Genomic DNA, 25,531 nt, shown 5'->3' with positions numbered 1-25,531 from the left:
CACTGTTAAATTTTTATTTTATTAATCAATGTTACTACATTGCTAGAGAAATGTCCGATTCATACAAGATATTGTATTGTAATATGTTATGAATAATCGTTTATGGTAGTTGGTGTGTATGGCCGCACCGTTCCAGAATAAACATGTTTTAAACAGATAGTTTGTCTCCGATGGTTTTTGTATGGGGTTAATGGGGAGTAAAATAAGATAAAATTTAGAACATTTGCAAAGATGCCGATGTCTAGACCAACTTCTAAACTTAAGGCCTTAGGCATATACGAAGTCGAGTTTTTTAAGTAGAAAACTCCACCTAACATTTTGAAGTCGATCTGGATAGTTGACGATTATGTATAATAATAAGTATAAGTGCAATTCTGGGGACTTAGATCTATTTTCATTCTTAGCTCTGCCCCAACCGCGATGGGCTAGTACTGGAGACTTCTTATTTAATTTCATATTTCAATGAATAGGTGCACTTTCCGGGGACAAGCTGTATTGTCCTGGTGAGTCTTAGTTTGTTTCATATAATTTCAAATCATGTAAAGTTTTTTCGGCCGGGAACCTAGCAGTTCTATTTTTTAAAATTATCTTTGCTCATCCCCAACCATGGTGGGGTACTGAAGACTCATTTACATTTTGTTTCAATAGATGTCATTTCCGGGGACGTTGCAGCTCTATTTTAAACAGTTTGGTATGCCGTGCGTTGTCATGCAAATGAGTTTGTGCATTTGTAATGGGGAAGATGGTACATTGTTAGTCATTCGCGGTCAACACACCACGCACTGTTAAATTTATTAGATTGTTCAAATCATGTAAATAAAACATTTTTTCGTGCGGAAACCTAGCAGTTTCGCTCTTTTAGTTTGCAAAAGTAATCTCGAAAAGAACTCCATGTGGAAAAAGAAGCCCACCCAAGAGTACTAAAAAATGAAGGAGCACATGCGCTTCTTTTTTAGGTTGTATGGTAGTCTATTTAATGCAGAAGTGAATGTCATACAACTTTGTTTCTGATTTTAAAAAAGGTTCACTTGTTTAGGCCTGACATTTTCAACCCTCTAAGTATCTGTCAAAATAAAAGAAAAATAATATTAATTTTCCATTAAAAAAATATATATATATCCCCAAAAGGCTGTGGCAGGGCCTTAGTGCTGAGGCAGGGAGAGCACATTTAACATCTTTTGTTTTTTCTGTGACTTTCGCCACCTAGATATTTTAAAACCACCACCTTCAACTAAAATTATGTATGTCGCCCTCTATATGTAAAATGAATCTTACTTCCGTGTTTTTAATCGTCGAGCCTTCCTGAATCACACTTTTGTTCATTCATAAATTGAACACGGATTGGAATAACATATTTTGCTTAAATACCGTTGAAAGTAACACCGGTATTTATGGACCTTTTATCGCTTTTAAATAATCTATTCAGATAGACACCGCAATATAATTATTTAAGAATACGATGATTTCAACTTGTTGATCTGTCAGTTGATTTCTTGTTCGTTGTTGTGTGTGTGATGATGTAGCCTATCACATCTAGATAGGAAGAGAACAACACACACTTTTAGTAGCCTAGTCTCTACCTGTTGCTGTTTGTCTATGTTACATTATTTATGTGCTGTAGCTATTTTTGAATTCATGTAGAATACATTTAGAATCATATATTTATGAATTTCTACTGTTTGTAACGAAATAAGAAGTTTGACGTTTCGTTTGGCGTTCGAGGCTAATCAGGAAACTAAACATGGTAAGTACAGCAAAAACATAATAACAATTTATACTGTATAATAAAGTTTGTAATGCCTTGTATTTATATTGTATTGTTTTTCAGGTGTGTTGTAGGAGGGAGATTTTTCTTATTGTTTCAATGATCAGTCACGTTTTATTGTGGTCATAACTATTAATTAATAAATACCACATTTATAATATATAGCGCCCTTTTCATGAATAAACATGCTCAAAGGCGTTTAACAAAATAGTTCATTCTTCTTATATAGCGCATATAAGCAAGTCCTCAATGCGCTGCACATTATTACCCCGGTCATGTTTTGGATCAATGTTGTGTCTTGATCTAACCGGTACCCAGTTATATATCTGGGTGGAGAGAGGCAAATGTAAGTAAAGTGTCTTGCCTAAGGATACAAGCAATGCGGCATGAGTTGGATTCGAACCACGATCTCACGATCAGTAATTCAACTTCAAACCCACTGCGCCACACGCCCCTAATTAATCCAGCTATTTTGTATAGTCAAATAGATTTCCTCATCTTTATTATTTCAAATTAATTAATATTCAGTGTATCACCATGTGGTTTAGAATAGAATTTCTTTTGGTGTGCCTGAATGTTCGACTTTTGATTTAATAACTGATATTTGAACCAGTGGTATAACGTAGGACCCAGGTTTAACACTCTTAAGGGCCCCTCCCCTCTAGGTAGTTGCATTATGCTCTGGGGTTCCTTAAAAGCTCTGCAGAGTCACCTGTATTTGTTTTTCCTGGATAACAGTAAATTTCTTTTTGTACTTTTTGCACTTCCTATCCAACACCTCTACCCCAAACATTCCTGGCATTTATAAATATATCTGTTCCCTCTAACCATTTGTGGGTACTTAATAAATAGCCCAGCAAACTCTCTGGTCAAAGTTCTCTGCATCCAGATGGAAAGTGATTCACATTGTCACAATTATTGTACAATATTATGGTGTGTTTATTCTGTTATTTGAGTCATTATTATTATATTGTAGGTGGTTTCACTTATACAATGATGGGTGCTGACTCATAAAGTCATTCAATACTGAGTACCTAATAATCAATAATATGATCATTCAATACTGAGTACCTAATAATCAATAATATGATCATTCAATACTGAGTACCTAATAATCAATAATATGATCATCATGGAATGAAGCCAATTCATTTCTAGACCACGTAAAACAAAAAGTTGCTGATTTTTTAAATGTTTTACGAAGGTATTTTTTAAGTCACTAGGAGAAAGAGAGCCTAGGATAGTGGATTTGTTATCCAGAGAGGCAACTAGTAAAAACTACAATGTTTGCAGTGACAGATAAAAGGTGAAGGTTGAATGCCATATCTGTGTTTATATCAGGTTATCTAAATAGAATAAATATTATAAACGTATAGATTATATTTATTAGTGGTTTACAATCAATAATATTACATAATATAACGAATTTGATAACCTTACTATTATTAGAATCGCTTATTAGTTTGTTCACACGTACAACATAAGACTATTGTGGCTTGCTTAAGGTAATCTATTGATTGAAATGGCACACATACAACATTCTTTTTATATTAATTGATGGCGTTAAACACAGAAGTCCTATACTGTAGTTTTTTTTCTTTAATGTCCTAGAACCTAAACTAGTGATATTTAGCCTAGCTTTAAAAGCTTATTAAAACAGGGGTTTTTTTTTCTTTTTGTGACGGGATTTGTGGTATTATTACTGAATATGAATAATCACCTTTTTCAAAATGTTCTTAGTGATTTGATGTCTTTTGTCATTGACATATTTTGACCTTAACAATATTCATGATTACATTTTTTAACTGCAAGTTTAAGGATTTTGCTGTTGATACTGTAGACAATTTGTTGCAGTTCCTGAATAATAGCATGAAACCTCACAGGATGTCATTTTTGTCACTTGTTCAAGGACAGCTATGAATGAAATAACAAGGGAACTCTACTGCCTAGTTAAACCATGCAGGAATTATTTTAAAACCATTGAATTATCAAACATAGGATCAAAACAATTACCCCTTTCGTCTACTGTACTATCTCCTTTCGTCTACTATCCCCTTTCGTCTACTATCCCCTTTCGTCTGCTTTCCCCTTTCGTCTACTATCCCCTTTCGTCTGCTTTCCCCTTTCGCCTGCTATCCCCTTTTGTCTACTATCCCCTTTCATCTACTATCCCCTTTCGTCTACTATCTCCTTTCGTCTACTATCCCCTTTTGTCTACTATCCCCTTTCGTCTACTATCCCCTTTCGTCTGCTTTCCCCTTTCGTCTACTATCCCCTTTCGTCTACTATCTCCTTTCGTCTACTATCCCCTTTTGTCTACTATCCCCTTTCGTCTACTATCCCCTTTCGTCTGCTTTCCCCTTTCGTCTACTATCCCCTTTCGTCTACTATCCCCTTTTGTCTACTATCCCCTTTCGTCTACTATCCCCTTTCGTCTGCTTTCCCCTTTCGTCTACTATCCCCTTTCGTCTGCTTTCCCCTTTCGCCTGCTATCCCCTTTCGTCTACTATCCCCTTTCATCTACAGGTTTTAATCAACAGATTAGGTAGGATATTGTTATCAGTAGACATGTATACCCCTATTAATGATATCTTAAGTACTCTTGGATGGAGTAGACTTACAGAAAAATGGAATGAAAATATTCTTATAATGCTATTTAAATGTTTAAAAGATAACCATAATAAATGCACTCGCTCCCAAAGTAATAATGATTTATCTATTCCGTTATGGAATAACTCTCAGGGTAAAAGAACTTTTGTTTATAGATCAACTAAATTATGGAATTCTCTACCAAATAACATAAAATCAGAACTCCATAATATGTCTTTGGCAACTTTTAAATCTTCTCTATAGAAATCATATATGTATTAACCTTTTTGCCTTCACAATTGTAAATAGTTTTATATCTGTTTTCTTTCTTTTTGTTTTTCTTTTATATTTTATTTTTGTTGTAAATATGTTTACTGAACCACTTTGGAAATCAGTACATTTGTACTGAAAGTGTATTTCAGTTTAAAGAAAGAACAAATAAATAAATCTACTATCTCCTTTCGTCTACTATCCCCTTTCATCTACTATCCCTTTTTCGTCTACTATTCCCTTTTGTCTACTATCCCCTTTCATCTACAGTACTATCCCCTTTCATCTACTATCTCCTTTCATCTACTATCTCCTTTCGCCTGCTATTCCCTTTTGCCTACTATCCCCTTTCGTCTACTATCTCCTTTCATCTACTATCTCCTTTCGCCTGCTATTTCCTTTTTTGTCGCTTTTCCCGATGTGAAAGCTCCCTAATAACCATACTGTTCTCAAGACACTGTACAGGCTTAGTCATTATATTGTGGTTCTTAAAATACAGTATTAGTTTATTCAATGTTATTTGTAGGGTGTGTTTGTCTATGTCATAATGCCACTAAACCGCATTATGACATAGAGTAATTCCCACCTGCTGGCCCATCTAAACACCTTGCTGGGTTTTGTGGTCTCTATTTCCTGTTAACCTTTTTGCTTTATTTTCAATTGTTCAGCATATTCATACCATATAAGGTGATACCATTGACTTCGCTTTAATTTCATAGAACAATTGTTCAGTTGAAATCATTTCTGATTTGTAGATATTTTCTGATATGATGAGTTTAATAGTCTAACCAATGACGTTCTTTCCTTTTGATGTTATCCATCCTATATTGCTTCAAATAGTATTTCCTGTTCACAACAAACAATCATCTCATAATTTTATTTGTTCTATTTACCAATATATCTACAGGAACTCTGAACTGTAGAACAATGTTGATATAATATGTAACCTGTATTATTTAATGATGCACCCAGTATAGATGTCATGATCCACAATGGAATGCTAACTTCCTTGATGATGAACTAAGCTTAATATGATTATGACAAAATGTTCCAAATTTCTCTGAGCATCACTCCTGAGGTTGACCAAAATCATCAATCAAAACATTCTCAACTCGACAGTTTTTTTCAGAACTAATATGCAATACGTTGTGTACAGCAAACTTGATATCAATGTATTGATTTCGCCATGCAAACCTTCAAACATAATCTATGTCATGTTGCTATAATTTGGATAATTATTTGTGAATAAATTTGTATATTTTTAAATATAACTTTTATAAGTACTTTTATTTGAATATTAATCAAAAGAACACATTCTTAATTCTTGCTATTTGTGTGTAGATATAACTTAGTATTCAGATTGATTTAGATTTTCGTAAAATGTAAAAAATTAACATCTTACATTTATAAACCAATAAAGAATAACATTATTTTTGCACTAATCAAGAGCCATCCCAGGCCTGTTCAACCAGCAGGTGTGATTCTGCCACGCATAGAGCGTAAGCCACCGGTACCAGCACAGCGTACTATAGCAGCAGAGAAACCAAAAGCAGAACAGAAAAATGAACGTGTTGTGTCAAATATATTCTACTTTACACGAACTGCGGTAGGACTGATTGGTGATGGATTATTCTGCATTGTGGCCTGAAATTGCTTGCAACTTTTGCATGAGCTTGATAAATAAATATGCAGTGGCGTAACGCAGAGGTCGAAGGCCCCTGGTTTTGGCATGTTAAGGTCCCCTAAAATCACTGGCCGCTCTGACGTTGACCTTTTTCGATTTATTTTAAGGCCTGTTTTAAGTTTAGATTTATTCTAAATACCATAAACTTTTAAGTCTGACTGAGGCAACTTGGCGGCAGAAGATAGCATGCACAGAATTTTAGGGGCCATTTCCTGAATATAATAATATATCATTGTTTTTTACTATACTGTATTCAGAATTGTATTTTTTTTCTTGGTCTCACTTTAGTCTGAGACCCCTGGGTTTAGCCAGTGAGCTCTCATAGCCATTACGCCATTGTAGATATGCAGTGTTTAAAAGTAATAATAATGTCCAATTCCAACACCATTCCAATGACAATTACTCGACTTGTTTACTATAGATCAGTTTATTACAGTACTATTACACACAATATCAATACAATTTATGGTTAGGTGCACAAATCACAATCTGCCGTTTCCATGTTTTGTTTATTGAACGGTCGTCTATATCGAACTTAATTGCATGATTACAATTATGATCTATAAACATGAATCATTTATTACTCTGCTTATCAAAGAGAAAGAATTTATATTCCATTTGCTACAGTACATCATCGTAAAAGTTTCAAAACAAATATTTATTGCATTTATTCAGAAACCATTATAAACAATAAAAAAAAAAGCATTTTACAATCATTTTAGGGCAGAGGAAATTGAACATACAGTAGTATTGGTTATACTGTACATTTTACCACATAACAATATAAAAAAGGATTGAATTAAAGAAATAAAATAGGTCAGTTTGGTAACTTAGCTTCTGTCATCATAATTGCTATAGTAGTAGTGACTAGCCTTTGATCTGCTAATATCAGGGTATTTCCAGTACCGTTTTGTCCCCTTCATATTTCCTGTCTCTAATTGTTAGTCTCTTGGGACTTGCTATCTGTTATAGCTTCTGTTTGCAAAGCTTTGCCATTTACTAAGGCACAAGATTTGTGATTATAAATGTTTTGTTTGCTAGTTATAAGTAATTAGTAATAAAATAATAAAACCTTATCAAAGTTTATTATACTATAGCACATAAAAATGTAGGTATCCTAATCATTTCGTTTGCTGCATAAAAAAGCAATTAAAAGTGATTACAAAGCTTGTCTGAGAAATGCATGTGTTTCAAGATGCGGGATGCGTCCTGCACGATACAGGATGGTTGGTAAAACTATGGTTTCAGTAAATTGGTTGGAACCCTTGAACTCCTGGCTACTGGCTTGGTTGTGCATGTGTATGTATACATGAGAAAGTATGGTATTCGCATGAAAGGGCAGGGGATAATCTTGTGTCCAGCGCCTTTCCAACAACCACTGCTGCTCGTGGTGCTGTAGACTTCAATATTACACTTTTCAAGATACTGATTTTGAAATTTGTCTGTTCTACAGTTTTGTTTTGTTTTTTTAGATTTTTCTACTGTAAAATGTGAGAAACAATTATAATGCATTCATTTATATGTCAACAGTAAAATATTGATTGTTTGTACTTGCAGGCGTACCATTGGCAGAGCCACAAGAAGCAGACGGGAGTTGAAGATATGGTCCTGCTCAGCAAGATACAAGAGTCGGCCATTGTTGAAAACCTTCGCAAGAGGTTCTTAGATGATTGGATTTATGTATCCTTTTTATTAATTGTGTAAATTGCAAAAATGAGAAAAAGTTGAGACTTGAACTCAGACTTTCTGCTTTAAACAAATGCAGATACAGGCTTTCAATGTTTTTTTAGGATTAATACTCAAGATTTCCACAGTTTCCAATTATACTCCTTTAGTTTAAGGTGCTTTTCTGATTTTCATTTTAGTTCATTATTACAATTTCAGGCATTATAGTTTTCACATTTCATTTTCAGAAAATAAAAATAAAAAAGGATTTAAAAGTGAAACAAAATTTAAATTTGAAATGCTTTCTTGACCATATAATGTAATCAGACGTATATTGGTCCAGTGCTTATATCAATTAATCCATTCAAGCAGATGCCTTATTTTACTGAGAAAGAAATTGAAATCTACCAGGGAGCTGTAAGTACAGTACTTAAGTATTATACTGCCTAATTCAAAATACCATGATTTCTCTTGTTCAACCCAGCTTGTAATTAAAGTATCATCAATTACTAGTAAGTATATCCGCCATGGATCAGGTTTCAAATGTAGTTTGGTACAGGAATATATTGATATGTATTACATTCATAGTGCTTTATGTTTTTAGGCATCTTATGAGAACCCACTGCATGTGTACGCCCTTACAGACAACATGTACAGGAACATGTTGATATGTATTACATTCATAGTGCTTTATGTTTTTAGGCATCTTATGAGAACCCACCGCATGTGTACGCCCTTACAGACAACATGTACAGGAACATGTTGATATGTATTACATTCATAGTGCTTTATGTTTTTAGGCATCTTATGAGAACCCACCGCATGTGTACGCCCTTACAGACAACATGTACAGGAACATGTTGATATGTATTACATTCATAGTGCTTTATGTTTTTAGGCATCTTATGAGAACCCACCGCATGTGTACGCCCTTACAGACAACATGTACAGGAACATGTTGATATGTATTACATTCAGAGTTCTTTATGTTTTTAGGCATCTTATGAGAACCCACCGCATGTGTACGCCCTTACAGACAACATGTACAGGAACATGTTGATATGTATTACATTCATAGTGCTTTATGTTTTTAGGCATCTTATGAGAACCCACCGCATGTGTACGCCCTTACAGACAACATGTACAGGAACATGTTGATAGAACAAGAGAGCCAATGTGTCATTATCAGGTTAGTAGTAGCATTGTGTTCATTGATAAACATCTATTTTTTTACACATAAATACACAACATTTTTATGAAAACTTTTTAAAACTATTTCTTGTATACTAGTGGAGAAAGTGGTGCTGGGAAAACTGTTGCAGCCAAGTACATTATGAGTTACATTGCAAGAGTGTCCGGAGGTGGGGCCAAAGTTCAACATGTCAAAGACATAATCATTCAGTCCAATCCATTGTTAGAGGCTTTTGGGAATGCCAAGACTGTCAGGAATAACAATTCAAGTAGATTTGTAAGTACACTGTATTTAAATACATTTCAAGTGGATTTCATGTATTATACAGCCATATCCATAATTTATATAACTCATAATCATATAACAAAATTCAATGTTCACTAAATTAAATAGGCATATACAAAAATTACACAATTGATTACATATGGGTTCAATACATGATTTATACGATAGGATACGATAATATTAATTGTCATTTTAACAACATGAATATCATGTGACCCAGAATCTACTGTGTTATAAGAAACCTGCTTTACCTACTATCAGTATAATAAAATACATGGTTAGTTTAATTTGAGCATATGTTTGTTAATTTTTTAAGGGAAAGTACGTGGAGATCCAGTTCACTGTAGGTGGCGAACCTGATGGAGGTAAAATTTCAAATTTCCTGTTGGAAAAATCACGGGTTGTTAGCCAAAATGTTGGAGAAAGAAGTTTTCATATATTTTATCAGCTCATAAATGGCACAACAGATCAACAAAAATGTAAGTATTGCATAAAGTATGATCATATCATTGGTATTATAGACAATATACAAATGTTTTACAGTTTAAATGTACTGAAGGAATTTCCAGAGTCATAACATTCCATTTATTTTTCAGTCATTTTAATTCACTGGCATGCAGGGATATTGCGACACGTTTTCTCACTCCCCACCCTCCCCACCTCGACACAGTTTTAATGGTTTCTAGGTCCAAGCAACAACCACAAATCAATCGTCACAAATCAAAATCCCTAATATTAAAACAATATCACATACTAAATAAAGGAATTAGGATTTAATTAAGAATGCCAAAGTTATATTTTATACATTTATTAAGAACAATTTTGTTCACATTTATCTCTTGCACATAATACTGATTTGTATGGTTTTTCTCTACAGCTCAATTTGGACTGACTACGCCAGAATATTATTATTACTTAAACCAAAGTGGTGCTTACACTGTAGATGATATGGATGATGCTAAAGAGTTTAGAGATACATTGGTAAGCACCTCAAACATGCTCTAAACAAAACCCCTCCCCTAAATTACAATTGACAACCACCCCTTCCCAATTACATTTGTGTCATTAATAAAGACACAAACAAAGCACCTCAATTAAACCAGTTTTTGAACCAGAATTGAATTAACAGAAAGAGCATTTGAACAATTAACCCCTTCCCCTCAATTACAACCTCCCCCCCCCCTTTCCCCATTACATTGGACAATGACCCTTCCCCATTACATTGGACAATGATACTTTCCCATTACATTGGACAATGACACTTTCCCATTATAATTGACAAACACCCCGGGGGTTAAATTTGAATAAATACGGTATTTCTATTGATATTCCGATGTTTTAAATGTAATATAACATATTTTCCTTGCCAACCTTTAAACTTGCAAGGCATTTAAAAGGACAATGGTAAGCACTTTGCTATTCAGATTGCTTTTTATTGTCAGTTTCTGGGGTTTGCTGTTGTTTGTGTATAAATGTGTTTTTTTTTTATTTCTATTTTATTCTCATATGCACTTTTCAATTTCTCATTATGACATTTTATCTATTGTTTTGTATTAAATATCCTTTGATCAAATTTACAGGTTTTCTAATTATAGTTTCATAGTGAAAACTCACAGTTAAGACATTGAGAATTTAACATTCCCATTTTTTATTGTTTTCTAGAATAGATTCTTAAAAATGATAACATTTTTTTTAGATTCAATTTGTTTTATTATTTTATTCAATTCAAATCCAACAACGGGGGACAGTGAGCATCTAAAGCAATAAATCAATTAAATAATCTTGATAATCTGCAAATAAATACTCTTATTTGGAAATCAAATATTTTTCTAGAAGATACAATCCAAAATGTAACCATGCACACATGAGCAATAATTTCTATTATAATATGTCTGCCGTTTATTGTTCGATATGACAAGCATGAGCTGATTTTGAATACACTCATCATGCTTCTACAAACTGAATTCAATTAATAATCACTGTATTTTGTATTGTTATTCTTTTGTCTTGCATGTTGACTTTTTTTACCGTTTACTACACCATAAAACACAATTTTAAATTGAAGAGAGTAATAAAATTATAAGAAACTTTAATTTGTGTGGATGGGAAATGACACAAAGTTTTAAAGAGAAATCTGTATTTATGCTGTTCAGCTGTATATTTTTCCACACTTTCTTTTGCTATCTCAAAATAAACAGAATTAAAATTTTACAAAAATATTAAAAATCTACATGAGTCTAGAAATGATAACCGAGTACAAATTTGTCGTTAAGACTATTGCTGTTTTGGTTTTTATTTGATCCCATAGAAACCATTTTTTCTTTTTGCCTACATTAGCTTTTTTTGTGTGTGTAGACCTTCTGTGCTCTCTGGCATTACATATAGCTTTACTGTATTGTATGTGTGTGGATTACTACTGTGTTTAGCATGTGTGGATTATGTATTAAATGAGGCATTAATAATAATCCAGTGTTCAAATAGACCCAAGGGAATCACACAGCTGTCAACATAGTCAATCATTTGCTATTATTTATATTATGATTTTACTAATTTGTTCATATTTGTTTTGTTTTTATTGTTGGTGCTATTGTTCATTTTTATTATCCTTTTCATTGTTTTGCTTTATTTATATTGTTTTTTATAATTTTTCATAATTTTTTTTTTTGTTATGCCTATTTCATATATTTTACTTAAATTGTTTATTTTAAATCAGTTTAGTATTCCATACTGTGATCACTCGCTATTATTGTGCTTTTTTTCTGTTATGTCATATATCGTATACTGTATTGAGACTTGCATGTGATACCATTAAATACCCAGGGAGCTGCAGCAGCTCAATCGATTCCGTCTCAGTTCAGAATCCTTTTTTAACTCTCACAGATTGTTTTATCCATACAAATTTGTCACCATTGATGCTAAGACCTTTAAAACTTATAAACAAATATACCTATCTCTTTAAAAATCATGTGTTTTATAAATCTGAATCATATTTTGTTATGTCTTTTAGGGAGCTATGGATATTATAGGCATATCAGAAGAAGACCAGGATTGTGTATTGGCATGCGTAGCGGGTGTGCTTCATATAGGAAATATACGATTTTGTGAGAAGGGAAACTATGCTCAGGTTGAAAATTCAGAGTGTAAGTCTTGGATGGAATATTTTAATTACCATTGTGAATAGATATTATAAGAAGAGATCGGAAATATGTAATTGCCTGTACCAACTGTACAAACAAATTCAACATTTGATTTGGGCCATCATTATGTAATAACTGCAGTGGCTTTTATTGGTTCATGTTATTGACCCCAGAATTGCCTGGCTACCTTAGATACTCTAGACCATTAAATGGTACCCCTAGACACTGTTACCCATTGACTAGATACCTTAGACACTACTGGCCATAATTGACTATATACCCTAGATAGTATTGGCCATAATTGACTAGATACCTTAAGACACTCCTGGAAATTGACTAGATACCCTTCTGTAGACACTCCTGGACATTGACTTGTTACCTTAGACACTCCTACCCTAGAAACTCCTGGCCTATTTATTTGAATATTCATGATATTTATTTGCATAACTGTAGAGTTTCACTTCAAGCAGCTAGTACAATAGCTCAACCTGTATATATACATACTACATTATTCATGATACTGCAATTCCTACCTATTTGCATTACACTTTCATTATTAGACTATAGAAACCATTAAAGTCTATTAGATATACAGGTAGATGAATTTACATTGTTTGGTCTGTAGATAACGTTCATACTTCATTGCATCAAACAGGAAATATAGACTATTTATACATCCTAAATCCTTCCTAAATCTCTACCCTTATTTGGAAGTGATCTTGAACAATTCAATTATTATGTTTCTTTAGATGTAATAAGTGTCAATTGCAATATAATTATTATTTTATATTGTTTAACTGTCACACTGTAAGTACACTAGATAGCTGTCATGTAGTGGCAACTAAATATATTATATGTTTTAGTTTTATGAGTTTATAGTTATTTATAAAATAAAAAAAAACATTTTATAATATTAAAAAAAATGTTTATAAATATAAAAACATTTCCTCAATCCGTGCAATACAAAATCAAAATTTGCCACCTATATTCAAAATGAAAACATAATATAAGCAACCACTTTTTAGGTCTTGAAAATAGAAGAACTTAGTATGACTAATTCCCTGGAACAGCGGGTAATTTAACCACAAAATACAAACCTTTAAATACATATATTGACTCTATCACGTGAACATATGATGTCTTCACTCCAAAGTGTAGAGCTACTAAAACCACTCTATTATGAGTCAACACAGGAAGGTGTGGTCTTCAAGGAGTGCTGGCGGCATATTACTTCTCCTTCTTCTCAACAATTATTACATTTATTTTCTACTTTACTTCTCTTAAACAATAATAAATTGCTGTTTGCTTATCATTTATTGTTTCATGTTCTTTATATGATATTTATGTTATTAGGTATATTTATAGGGGATTTTATTTTTGATATTTATATTAGTGTTTAAAATATTTATAATTTAAAACCTACAAAATCACTTGTTCATGATGGATATAAGAATGAGCTTGATCATGTATGTATCTTCACAGCCTACAAAACACTAGACTTCACTTGGAAACTTTGGTTTATAATTAACAGTTTGTAAATATAACAGAAATGCACATCACATTCCCAGAATCACTGCAAGATCATTCTCCGCCATTATTTTGGTAAACTTTTGCAGTGTTATGACATCATACGTCTACTTGTATCTCAGTCGGAGTTCTCAAATTTGACAGTTAACGTACCAGTCAACTTGAGCATAAATATGACATCATACAAATAGGATATCAGTCGACATAGTAGACATGCAAAAGTCTCCATTATTACACCAATATTACTGACATTTACGAGATTTATTAAAATGCTACTGTAACTAAATACATTTGTCTGTCTTTCTAGTTTTGGATTTCCCCGCTTACTTATTCAATATTAATGTGGGTATGCTAGAATCAAAACTGATCAGTAGAAAGATGGACAGTAAATGGGGCGGTCAGCAAGAGTCTATTGAGGTGACCCTGAACGTGGAGCAAGCAGCGTACACACGAGATGCACTTGCCAAAGCAGTACATGCTAGAATATTTGACTATCTGGTCAAGGTATAGTACATTTATTTTCTGTTTGGACAGGTAAAGCTTACATGAGTTGTAGGAAACTTACATTGTTTACATGATGTTCTTTTGCATGTTCCTGACCAACATCCTATTATTGTTTGAATAGAAAGTAGGTTGTTGTTATTATCCTCATATACAGTATTTTTTGTTTTGGTTTTTTTTTCCTACGGAAGTGATTAACTTTTATAATGGCTAATTCAAAGTCTGATTTTATTTTTATTTTTTAATTTGTAGCATAAGTCCAATTAAAGGTACTGTAATGTAATATAATCCCTGCCGGTATTATTTATTTTTCTGGATAAACCCTTGTTAAACTCAGTAAATATCACAAACAACTGAAAACCTTATGTATAGCTAACCTGCACAATTTGATATGCTTCAGTATTATTCATATTAAACATTTATTTCTTAAAATGGATATTTTAAATTTCCTTTTGCCTTCTTAAACAAACATACCATATATGGAATATCTGCAGAATATTATTTTGATCTTTGTACAATCATCAATTAATTTCATGACAAATAGATCTGTGGGCCACTCAGTATTCCCACACATATCTGAGAACTGACTCATCACATACAAATCCACACATGTTCACAGATTATTTAGTCATTATAAGCCGTGTTGTAAATCCTTATAAAAAAAATGGTTATTATATCTGTTAGTAGCTTATATCAGGGAAGAGTGATTCATGTAATCTATGGTGCTCTAATTTGTTTAGTAAACCCTTTATAAAGGGTGTCAATTAAATGGTTATATCTGGTGGTGGTCTTTATGCAATTGAAACACCCTTTTAAAACTGTTGAATTCTAAGGCTTTGATTAAAAGTCAGTGTTTAGTGCAAATTTTGTGGTTAGTGAATGAAGACATTGACATCTCGGATTTGAAATATTCCAGAACAATGGTTTCGAACAGTTTTGCATTCATTTTGTTTTTAAAGTCTAGAGGCTAGAATAATGCAACAAAAATAATGATGTTTACAGTAACCTTTTAGTGACTTCACAGCCATTTAATTCCATGATAAAAGCGTTTATTGAATACATTTTTAGTCTAGGACGCTTATAATACAAATAATAAATGTTTTGTATTCGTAAAAAAGCCTGACTATTCATTGGAACAGTCAATCTTTCAAATCATGAAAATATTTTCCAGTTCAATTCATAAACATTAATCATTTGTATATTACCTCATAATAAATTGTTTACTTTCAGTCTATAAATACAGCCATGGCCAATGATAAGAAGAGAGTGAACATTGGTGTCTTGGACATTTACGGATTTGAGATATTCCAGAAAAATGGTTTTGAACAGTTTTGCATTAATTTTGTGAATGAGAAACTACAGCAAATCTTTATAGAATTGACGCTTAAGGCGGAGCAGGTAAATTACTTTCAAACTTACCTCTTTTTTTTTCTATGTTTTATAACACACCTGAGTAGATTCATGTCATTTGTTTGGAGGATTGTGTACTCTTTAAATTGATTGTTGAAATTTCTTATATGGCCATTAAATTTTGTTATATACGCTTACATTCTTATAAAATGAACAACTGTGTATGACAGTAGGCTAGACTGTTGACTGATCGCATTAAAAAAATCAACTTGTAGTGTACGCCTTTTATAAGTTCTACTCCATGTCAAAAATTGGAGTGCTGCTTTCTTGAATAGTTTTAGTTGTGTGTTCTGTACGTGTTGATGAAACATACTACTATGTACCATTGCACTCATAAACAGTCATTATTTGTATAATAATGAACTGAATAACAAAAGACACTAATGGATTTAAATGGCACATTCAAATAGTTCTATTGGGACATGGAGAAATATTTCTGCATGGTTTACTGTTTGCCTAATTCTGTATACATGGCAGTTCATTGCTTGCAGTAACTTGGGGGTCCTCATAAAAAGGCCAAATAATTTTTGGTTTTGTGGAATGGAAAGAATAATTTTACTTGTTGAAAGGCTCAGGCTCATTATAGAACTTTTACCAACTAATAATTACAGGGAATTCCCCACTCAAGTAGTAGACAACAGCCTGTTTCATTATCACTATCTTGTTTTCTGACAGGAAGAGTATGTGCAGGAAGGCATTAAATGGAAAGCAATCGACTATTTTAACAACAAAGTTGTCTGTGACCTGATTGAATCTAAGGTAAATCATTATCATAGGTTGATTTACAGATTGTATTTAAATATATATTATCATATCATTTATCATTACTTCAAATTAGCTTACTGACTTAGCTAAGCACACACCCACATGGAATTTGGGGAATATATCAAAGGACCTAAATATATTTAATCTTTAATCAAAAATGTATTTTGATTATGAGCACTATGGTATTTTTATGTGAAAATAACTAAAAGAGTATTTTTAGAAAATCACATGTAGATCATAGAACTATTGATGGCATACTTTTAAAATTGAATGGAGTTTTTCTTATTCTAATGTCCAATCCCGTATTCTAATGTCCAATCCTGTATTCTAATGTCCATTCCGTATTCTAATATCCAATCCCGTATTCTAATGTCCATTCCGTATTCTAATGTCCAATCCCGTATTCTAATGTCCAATCCCGTATTCTAATGTCCATTCCGTATTCTAATGTCCAATCCTGTATTCTAATGTCCATTCAGTAGTTTGTAATCAAACAAACAGACAGACAAATACATAAACAAGTTGAGGTAATAAGACAATAGCTATAGAAGTTATAGTTTTTAATTTTAAAGTTATTGTAATAGTATTTAGCACATTTTCCGTACTTGTTGATATTTGGTTGTAGAACCCTCCAGGAGTGATGTGCGTCCTAGATGATGTCTGTGCAACCATGCATGCTGTGGCTGAGGGTGCTGATATGAAGCTGCTTAACAAGTTAAATTTAAGTGTAGGAGATAACCAGTTCTACCAAAGTAGTTCTATTGGCTTTACAGTACACCACTATGCTGGTAAGGTAAGTCACAATGTGATTTTATACCACCCGCTCTATAAACATATGCGATTTGCTAAGACATTAATAAAATACAAAATTGAGTTTATATTGATATCAATATATATTTGATTATACTCAAAACTTATACTCTTAAACGTATACACTTAAAAGGATGGAAAGAAGGCTTATTTCACATAAAAGTATATCCAGTCCAGTAAATTGTATATTCTACATAGCAAGATGAATGATTTCTAATTATAACATAGTCAATTGTCGATGAAATAAAAATTATATGTATATTTTTTTTATATTTCATATACATTATATAATGATACATGATTATGAATATATGATTTTAAAATGGTATTAAATCAACATTTTGTTTTATATCTTTGAAAATTATAATGTTATAAAAGTCCTCAGCATGCATTTGTATGTCTTGATACTTAAACTCATGAAACTTCAAGGTTATGGTGATAAGTTTTACAATTTGTTCTGTTAGGTGTCCTACGATGCTGTTGGATTCTGTGAACGTAATCGAGATGTTCTATTTCCTGATTTGATTGAGTTAATGCAAAGCAGTGAAAAGTAAGTGAATCTTGGTGAATCTTGAAATCTTGGTGAATCTTGATGAATCTCGTAATATAGGAGTTGATGTTGTGTGGTAGACCTCTTTTAAAATCTTGGTGAATCTTGGTGAATCTTGTAATATAGGAGTTGATGTTGTGTGGTAATCTTTTACCCTTCAGTTGCCTCACTCAAAATGCATTTTTGTATGATTGCTGTAATGAGTCATAACCTATAAGAATGCTTCAAGTTACTGATCTAATGATCACTATTTTCTATGTTATTTCACAGTCCTTTTATTGTGCAGCTTTTCCCTGAACAGATTGGTAGTAACAAAAGTCGACCAACCACAGCCAGTTCTAAAATTAAAGTAAGCTCAACCTCTGCATTTTACTTGTTTTTTCTAGGTTTCTTTCTTGATTTTGAATATAGATAATTCTCTTCAGTCACATATTGAGTGAGTGTGTGGCTGAGCGGTTAAGACAGTGGAACCTTAATTACCTAGCTATAACATCGGCAAGGGTTCGGGCCTCATTCACTCCATGGTTCTGGTGGTAGAACAAGTCTTCTCGGATAAGGACTATAAACCATAGGTCCAGTGTACACACATTGCTTGTGTGCACTTTAAAGAACCTAGTACATCTTTCGAGACGAGTAGGGGGTTACCCTGGTGTAGGTGGGTCAAGTTAGGAGCTTCCAATTCAGTGCAGTAAGTTACTGTTTCTGCAAGTCATTTTAGCCTATTATTTATAATTTTTTTATTTAATTATCTATATTTCATCATCATAATGTGGTATTATTACTGTATTACTAGACTGCAATATTTTCAGGTGTGTCTGTCAATTGTAACTATAGTGTAGTTTTTATTGTTATCTTTTTTAGACTCAAGCTAATACACTAGTCCAAAAATTAATGCAATGTACACCACATTACATTCGTTGTATCAAGCCTAATGAAACGAAGAAACCACATGACTGGGAGGAAAAAAGGTAAGTTTAGAACTAAAAGTGATGATGCTTATTATTTTCCATATTACATTGTTGATTCATTTCGTGAACTGTTTACTTTTGAACATATATACTGTGAAATGATTTATTTACTAAGCTCAACAGAACTTCTGTTATTCAATACATAAGATTGTTTATTCAGTTGTTTACTTTTTACTTGACGTATGAATTAACTAAGTACAAAATGAAAACAAAACTCAACGTTAAAGAGTTTAATTACTACGCCAATTGTGTCTATCTTATGTACTATGTACCCATTTTGTGCATCTTATTTACTATGTGTCCATTTTGTGGTTATGGTACAAAAGTCTTTCCTTTTGTCACTTACTGGATATTGAGATAATGACTTTATAATTGCAGGGTTGTACATCAGGTGGAATACCTAGGTCTTAAGGAGAACATCAGGGTGAGAAGAGCTGGCTTTGCTTACAGAAGAGAATTTGATAAGTTCTTAAGGAGGTAAATATAGAGTTTTAGTGATTTTAAACATAGAACATTCACTGATGAAACGGCAACAAAAACTGGCGCCATAGGATCGGAAGGAGTGTGGTGGCTTTTATATGTAAGATTTGTAACATTTATTAAATTCTTTCTAGATACGCCATTTTGACACCAGAAACTTGGCCTAAATGGAAAGGCGATGTAAAGAGTGGTATAAAGCACCTGATGGATGCAGTCAGCATGGAATCCGACCAATGGCAACTTGGAAGGTCAAAGGTCTTTATCAAGAACCCAGAATCTGTAAGCATCCAACTTTCTAACATTTATTAATCTGTTGGTATTGTTGACATTCTTAAGCTTTGTCTACACTTTCATCAAACTTTATGTTACAAAAAGATGTGATGTGCACATTTGTGGAAATGATGAAGTCTACCATATTTTGGAATATCAATTTTGTTGTCAAACTAGTTTGATATTGTTGACACTCTTAAATATTTTTGGAAAATTATTTTTACAGTATAGTATAGGTCCATATTCATTTATGTGGTATTAGTTTGTTTCATTTGTAGTAAAAACAAAATTCTAATATAACGATCAACAAGTGTAGGTAGAAAAATTGGTAGAATGATTGATTTGTCATCTATTTATACATTTCATTCAATTTTTTGATAGCTGTTTCTGCTGGAAGAACAGCGAGAGAGAAAGTTTGATGGATATGCACGTATAATTCAGAAAGGATTCCGTAAATTTAATGCTAACAAACATTTTGATCGACTCAAGAAACAGGGTAGGTAGTAATGAAACTTAAAAGTAATATTTCTATTATGAATAACATATTGTGGTATCTTTATAATGAGGTGAATAGAACCACTGATGTTTAGTAATTCAAAATAACATATTGTGGTATCTTTATAATGAGGTGAATAGAACCACTGATGTTTAGTAATTCAAAATCAAGAATATTATTATCATTATAATTTTGTGATTTTTTTTTTAGCAAGTGATATTCTGTATAAAAAGAAAGAACGTCGCAAATTCAGCCTCAACAGGAATTTTGCTGGTGACTACATTGGTCTTGACCATGCCCCCAACTTGCGTATTTTTGTACCAAAACGTGAGAGAGTTGAATTTGCACACACTGTAACCAAATATGACAGAAGATTTAAGGTAAAGCATAATTAATTGTTTTGAGACATTTTACTATCCATATAGTCAAGTTTGATTCAATTAATTTGTTTATTCTTTATACTGATCAATACTTTCCGTACAGTAGTCTCATGTTTTGTAGGCCTAGTTGGTAAACAGTGGTAACGTATGGACATTGTACGCTAGTTATAGGCCTAGTTGCTGCTTTTTTTGGCAGAATCTGAATTGTGAAAAGCCTGGTATACTACATTTTCTATTTTACATTTCACTAGGCAACCAAGAGAAACCTGTTGCTATCCAATAAATGCATCTATCTGATTGGACGAGAAAAGGTGAAGCAAGGCCCTGAAAAGGGTATAATCAAGGATGTCTGTAAACGCAAGATTCCCATTGATATGTTGGACTCTGTCTCACTCAGGTATTCAATGCACTCTTGTGTAGAATAACAAAATGCAAGACCCTAACCCACCTCTTCCCCCTTTATATTCTTCTTGTATACAGGATAGGGAACTTCTCATATAATAATGATGATATTATTATTATCAATTCCTCTGTTTCAGTACTCTAAAGGATGACTTCTTTGTGTTAAACGTAACAAATGATTATGCAACATTACTAGAATCTATGTTTAAGACAGAATTTTTAACAGTACTCAACAAAAAATCCAAGGAGCTTTTAGGAAGAGAAATGCTGATCAAATTCAATGATAGGTGAGTGCTAATTGACAATGTCAGAAGGTACTGTACATGTATTATTGAGACATTTAGAAGGTGATATCAAGAAAGAAGTGCTTTACAGTATAAAGAATGTAAAAGTTTTACTAATTTTACTAATAATTTTAATCTAATAAAAATTGCAGTTTTTCTAAATGTACTGTCTATCAAACATATAATGGTTTAATGAGATACAGAGCTTAATTATGTGGCTATTTGACAGAATTAATGAGAAAGAACACAGAAAATCATCATATTTCATATTCACTTTATAGTGAGTGAGTGTGTATATTCACTTTATGGTGAGTGAGTGTGTATATTCACTTTATGGTGAGTGATTGTGTATATTCACTTTATGGTGAGTGAGTGTGTATATTCACTTTATGGTGAGTGAGTGTGTATATTCACTTTATGGTGAGTGAGTGTGTATATTCACTTTATGGTGAGTGAGTGTGTATATTCACTTTATGGTGAGTGAGTGTGTATATTCACTTTATGGTGAGTGAGTGTGTATATTCACTTTATGGTGAGTGATTGTGTATATTCACTTTATGGTGAGTGAGTGTGTATATTCACTTTATGGTGAGTGATTGTGTATATTCACTTTATGGTGAGTGAGTGTGTATATTCACTTTATGGTGAGTGAGTGTGTATATTCACTTTATGGTGAGTGATTGTGTATATTTTCTTGTAGTATTGACTTTGCAGTCAAGAAGGAAGGATGGGGAGGTGGCGGAGTAAGAAGTCTTCGTTTTGGAGTCGGTACTGGAGAGGAGGCAGTTCTGAAACCAAGTGGCAAGGTTTTGCGAGTTGATATTGGACCAGGATTACCGAGGGAAAGTAGTAAGTCTGCGCTGCTTGTCAAAATGGTGCCAGCTAACTTCTTGATGGTGTACATAGATACTACTAAATCATTTTCTAAATTATTACACTGATTATTATTGCATAGAGTAGTCAGCTACCTGTAAGTAAATACACATACAGTAGGTCTACGGTCTTAAAGTTCTATTCTCATTTTATATCATCATCATTATTGACAATCTCATAAGGTGCATGTTACAAAGTAAGGAGAAGAAGAGTAGTTTGTAAATTGTTTTTGAAGAATTTCTTTAAAACGGTGTAATACTTTGTTTTTACTATTTTGTTGCTGTTAATAGTATATAATTGTTTTCAGGACCTGGACAAAGACAGATCCAACTTACCCCTCAAGAAAAACAAATGGCTGGCAGAAGACAAGGAGGAGGTCACCACGGTGGGGGACACCACGGTGGAGGACAACATGGCGGAGGTCAACGTAGTGGGGGACACCATGGCGGAGGTCAACGCGGTGGAGGCCAGCGCATGCAACACCAACCAAGTATACCATCATATGCATCTGTGCCTAGAAGAAGTGCCCCAAATGCACCCCAATCAGGCCAGTCTCGTAACTCATGTAAGTTAAGATATTTTTGTTAGCTTTCCGATTGTATCAAATTTAAAAATTTGTAAATAGAACTTATTACAGTAGGATATCAATAAAAAATGTATTAATGGTCGTTTTTTAACCTTTTCCAGCCCGACGTAGAAGCTCTGCAAATACGCCATCTCTGCCGCGTACTGGCGCACAAAATCTTGCCAAAAAAATTGCAAATGGTTCAGTAGGAAACCAGGCCTTCCTTCAGACACCCTCATCAGGACAAACAGGGTGAGTTTGCTCATGTATTCTTTGTGATTATTGATTGTGTGATCATGTGATGAATTTTACTGAATGACTAGAAGAAGCTTTGTATAATAATGTCCTTTTACACTATCAACTCAGAAATAAAACTTTATTTGTAGTTTTGAATTTTCTGGTGACTGTGTAAAAGAGGAATTATTCTGTCATATTATTAAGTTTTTCAAATAAAAAACATTTAATATTGTTTTTAAAAAATAATTCTGTTAATTAATTAATAATTTGTCACTACAGGCGAATGAGGAATTCAATTACAAAGCCTAGCAGCAGGCCACCACCGGCACGTGGACAACCAAGGCCTACAAGAGCTCCTAAGCCATCTTACCCAAAATGCAGAGCTCTCTATGCTTACGATGCACAAGATACTGATGAACTCAGCTTCAACACGGGAGATGTTTTCTCAATTATTAAAGAAGGTAACTTAAATACTTTATGATAATTGTTAATTACTTCGTCAGGGATTTTAGTAAGTCAGCCTGGCCTACTTTATTATTAATTCAGTCTATATGTGAGATCCCTACCTGTATAGACACTGCAAATACATCATTCCAATATTGATACCTCTGAAAAGTAAAAGGGATAAGTTTAGGCCCCATAGTGGGTACAAACGTGTCACGCATGACATTGTGCCATATTCCTTTCACATTTGTAGATTATATACAGGCAGGTATAGACTACCAGAACCACTGTTGGATTGTGTATACTGTATTATATAATGTTGGTGTCGGACACAATGTTTTATGAAATAGATTAAATAACTATTCTAATTTTGTCTTACATGAACCATGTTGTGCACAATAATTGTTTTTCTTCCATTCACAGAAGAATCCGGTTGGTGGAAAGGAAAGTTTAACGGCAGGGAAGGGTTGTTTCCCTCAAATTATATTGAAAAGATATGAAGAAACAAATTAAGATTAAAGACTTCAATTAAGCTAAAGAAATAGTCATGGTTGGGTGTGTAGGGTTGGGAATAAATGCTATTTGAGACTACAACATAGTATATTATTAGCTACCTTTTTTTTTACAGCGGTGCCATAAATTGCCATTGACCTGGTATGGTATGGTATGTCTGTCTAATAGCAAATTTTAGATTGTCTTCTCCTATCGCAGGACTATTAGGGTATGGGTAGATAATACAAGCTATAGCCCCTTGGACCCCTAAATAGTAATATTGAATTATATAAAAGACAAAAGACTATTAAGATCTATGTTCATTTAAGAAATAGGGAAATGAAATATATATCTTAAATTTAGATAAACAAGATATTATAGTAATAATAGTAAGGCGACAGGACCGGGAGACATTGTGTACATGATTTAACTTGAAATATCGTAGTGCAGTGTGAGTTTATACATCTATATAGTTATTTGTTATGAATTTATACATCTATATAGTTATTTGTTATGAATTTATACATCTATATAGTTATTTCATACATGGAAATGCACGTAGACTGACACTTGTCAGATGCATTCTTGGCAAATGAAATAATTTCTAGCTTCACTACCACAGTAAGATTTAAAATATAGAAAAAATTATATATATAGATTTCTCAATGATTTTTATGGTGAAAATATTTAATAGATCTATTTGTAAAGCTTGTGCAATTTCCGTAGCTTGGGTTTTCTGGTTTTTCAGAGCTTTACAACTATATAATATAGAGCATCTCTATGTATAGATTTAAAGATTAGATTATAGATTTTAAGCGTGCAAAGGCTTTCTATATTGAACCCTACTGTTAAGTACTAAATATATTGTTAGATTCCTGTTACAATTGTTTTATAACTTTTTCATGTTGAACATTTTTCTTTTGTATATAAAGTTTACTATTTAGAGTTTAAGTGCATATATTGATTAGTGTCAATAGATTGACTATGATTGGCCGGCTGTAATTCTACCCAAGTATTCTGGGATAGAAAGCTAAACACATATACAGTAGAACCCTATTAAGGGGACACCTTCAGGATCTAACAAACTGCCCCCTTTATAGGGGTGTCCCTTGAATAGGGGTTGGTTGGAGTGTTAAAACATATCATTTCCATAGTTCATGTTATAATAGACCATGAATAGGGGTGTCCCCTGAATAGGGGTTGATTGGATTGTTAAAACATATAATTTCCCTCGTTCATGTTATAGTGGCCCCTGAATAGGTGGATTGCTGAAACTTGTGTACTGTACACTATTAACCTCAAACAAGAATCAAAGTAAAAAATGATAAATATCGACGGATCTATATTTTTCTAATGCTTTATAGATTTCAATTTAACAATAATTTATAAACTTTTGTAAAACTAAAACTTGTATTTTTTTATACTCTACTCAACTTTCTTGGTCTTTTTGTACTTAAAATGATGAATAAATGGAATTGTGCCTCGGAAAA

General features: G+C 32.9%; 1 protein-coding gene across 2 annotated transcripts; it reads left to right on the top strand.

The window, feature by feature from the left end:
* The first annotated feature begins 1,317 nt into the window (after window positions 1–1,317).
* LOC144854794 (unconventional myosin-Ie-like) lies at window positions 1,318–25,531 on the top strand. Of its 2 annotated transcripts, XM_078712779.1 has the most exons (27): window positions 1,318–1,744; window positions 7,866–7,988; window positions 8,301–8,390; window positions 9,068–9,162; window positions 9,264–9,441; window positions 9,767–9,929; window positions 10,328–10,431; window positions 10,837–10,854; window positions 12,458–12,590; window positions 14,422–14,618; window positions 15,846–16,013; window positions 16,701–16,784; window positions 17,416–17,583; window positions 18,065–18,150; window positions 18,421–18,499; window positions 19,012–19,118; window positions 19,497–19,595; window positions 19,733–19,877; window positions 20,250–20,364; window positions 20,575–20,744; window positions 20,996–21,141; window positions 21,284–21,433; window positions 22,131–22,279; window positions 22,611–22,868; window positions 22,991–23,120; window positions 23,385–23,566; window positions 23,973–25,531. In XM_078712779.1, the coding sequence occupies exons 1-27, from the start codon at window positions 1,742–1,744 to the stop codon at window positions 24,047–24,049; spliced, it is 3,417 nt and encodes a 1,138-aa protein (XP_078568905.1). In that variant the 5' UTR covers window positions 1,318–1,741; the 3' UTR covers window positions 24,050–25,531. The 2 variants fall into 2 exon arrangements, with proteins under 2 accessions (XP_078568905.1, XP_078568906.1); XM_078712780.1 differs by lacking the exon at window positions 10,837–10,854.

Source organism: Antedon bifida, chromosome 10 (assembly GCF_963402885.1).
Source record: "Antedon bifida chromosome 10, ecAntBifi1.1, whole genome shotgun sequence".
In the NCBI taxonomy this organism is placed as follows: Eukaryota; Metazoa; Echinodermata; class Crinoidea; order Comatulida; family Antedonidae; genus Antedon; species Antedon bifida.
Note: the sequence above shows the minus strand (reverse complement) of the source record. Positions and strands in the feature narration are given on the sequence as shown.

What these genes read in the sequence shown, in the direction of transcription:
- LOC144854794 (XM_078712779.1), top strand. An exon ending in AATATGACAGAAGATTTAAG is followed by an intron (nt 20,745 to 20,995) that starts GTAAAGCATAAT and finishes ACATTTCACTAG; the next exon opens with GCAACCAAGAGAAACCTGTT. An exon ending in TTTCTCAATTATTAAAGAAG is followed by an intron (nt 23,567 to 23,972) that starts GTAACTTAAATA and finishes TTCCATTCACAG; the next exon opens with AAGAATCCGGTTGGTGGAAA.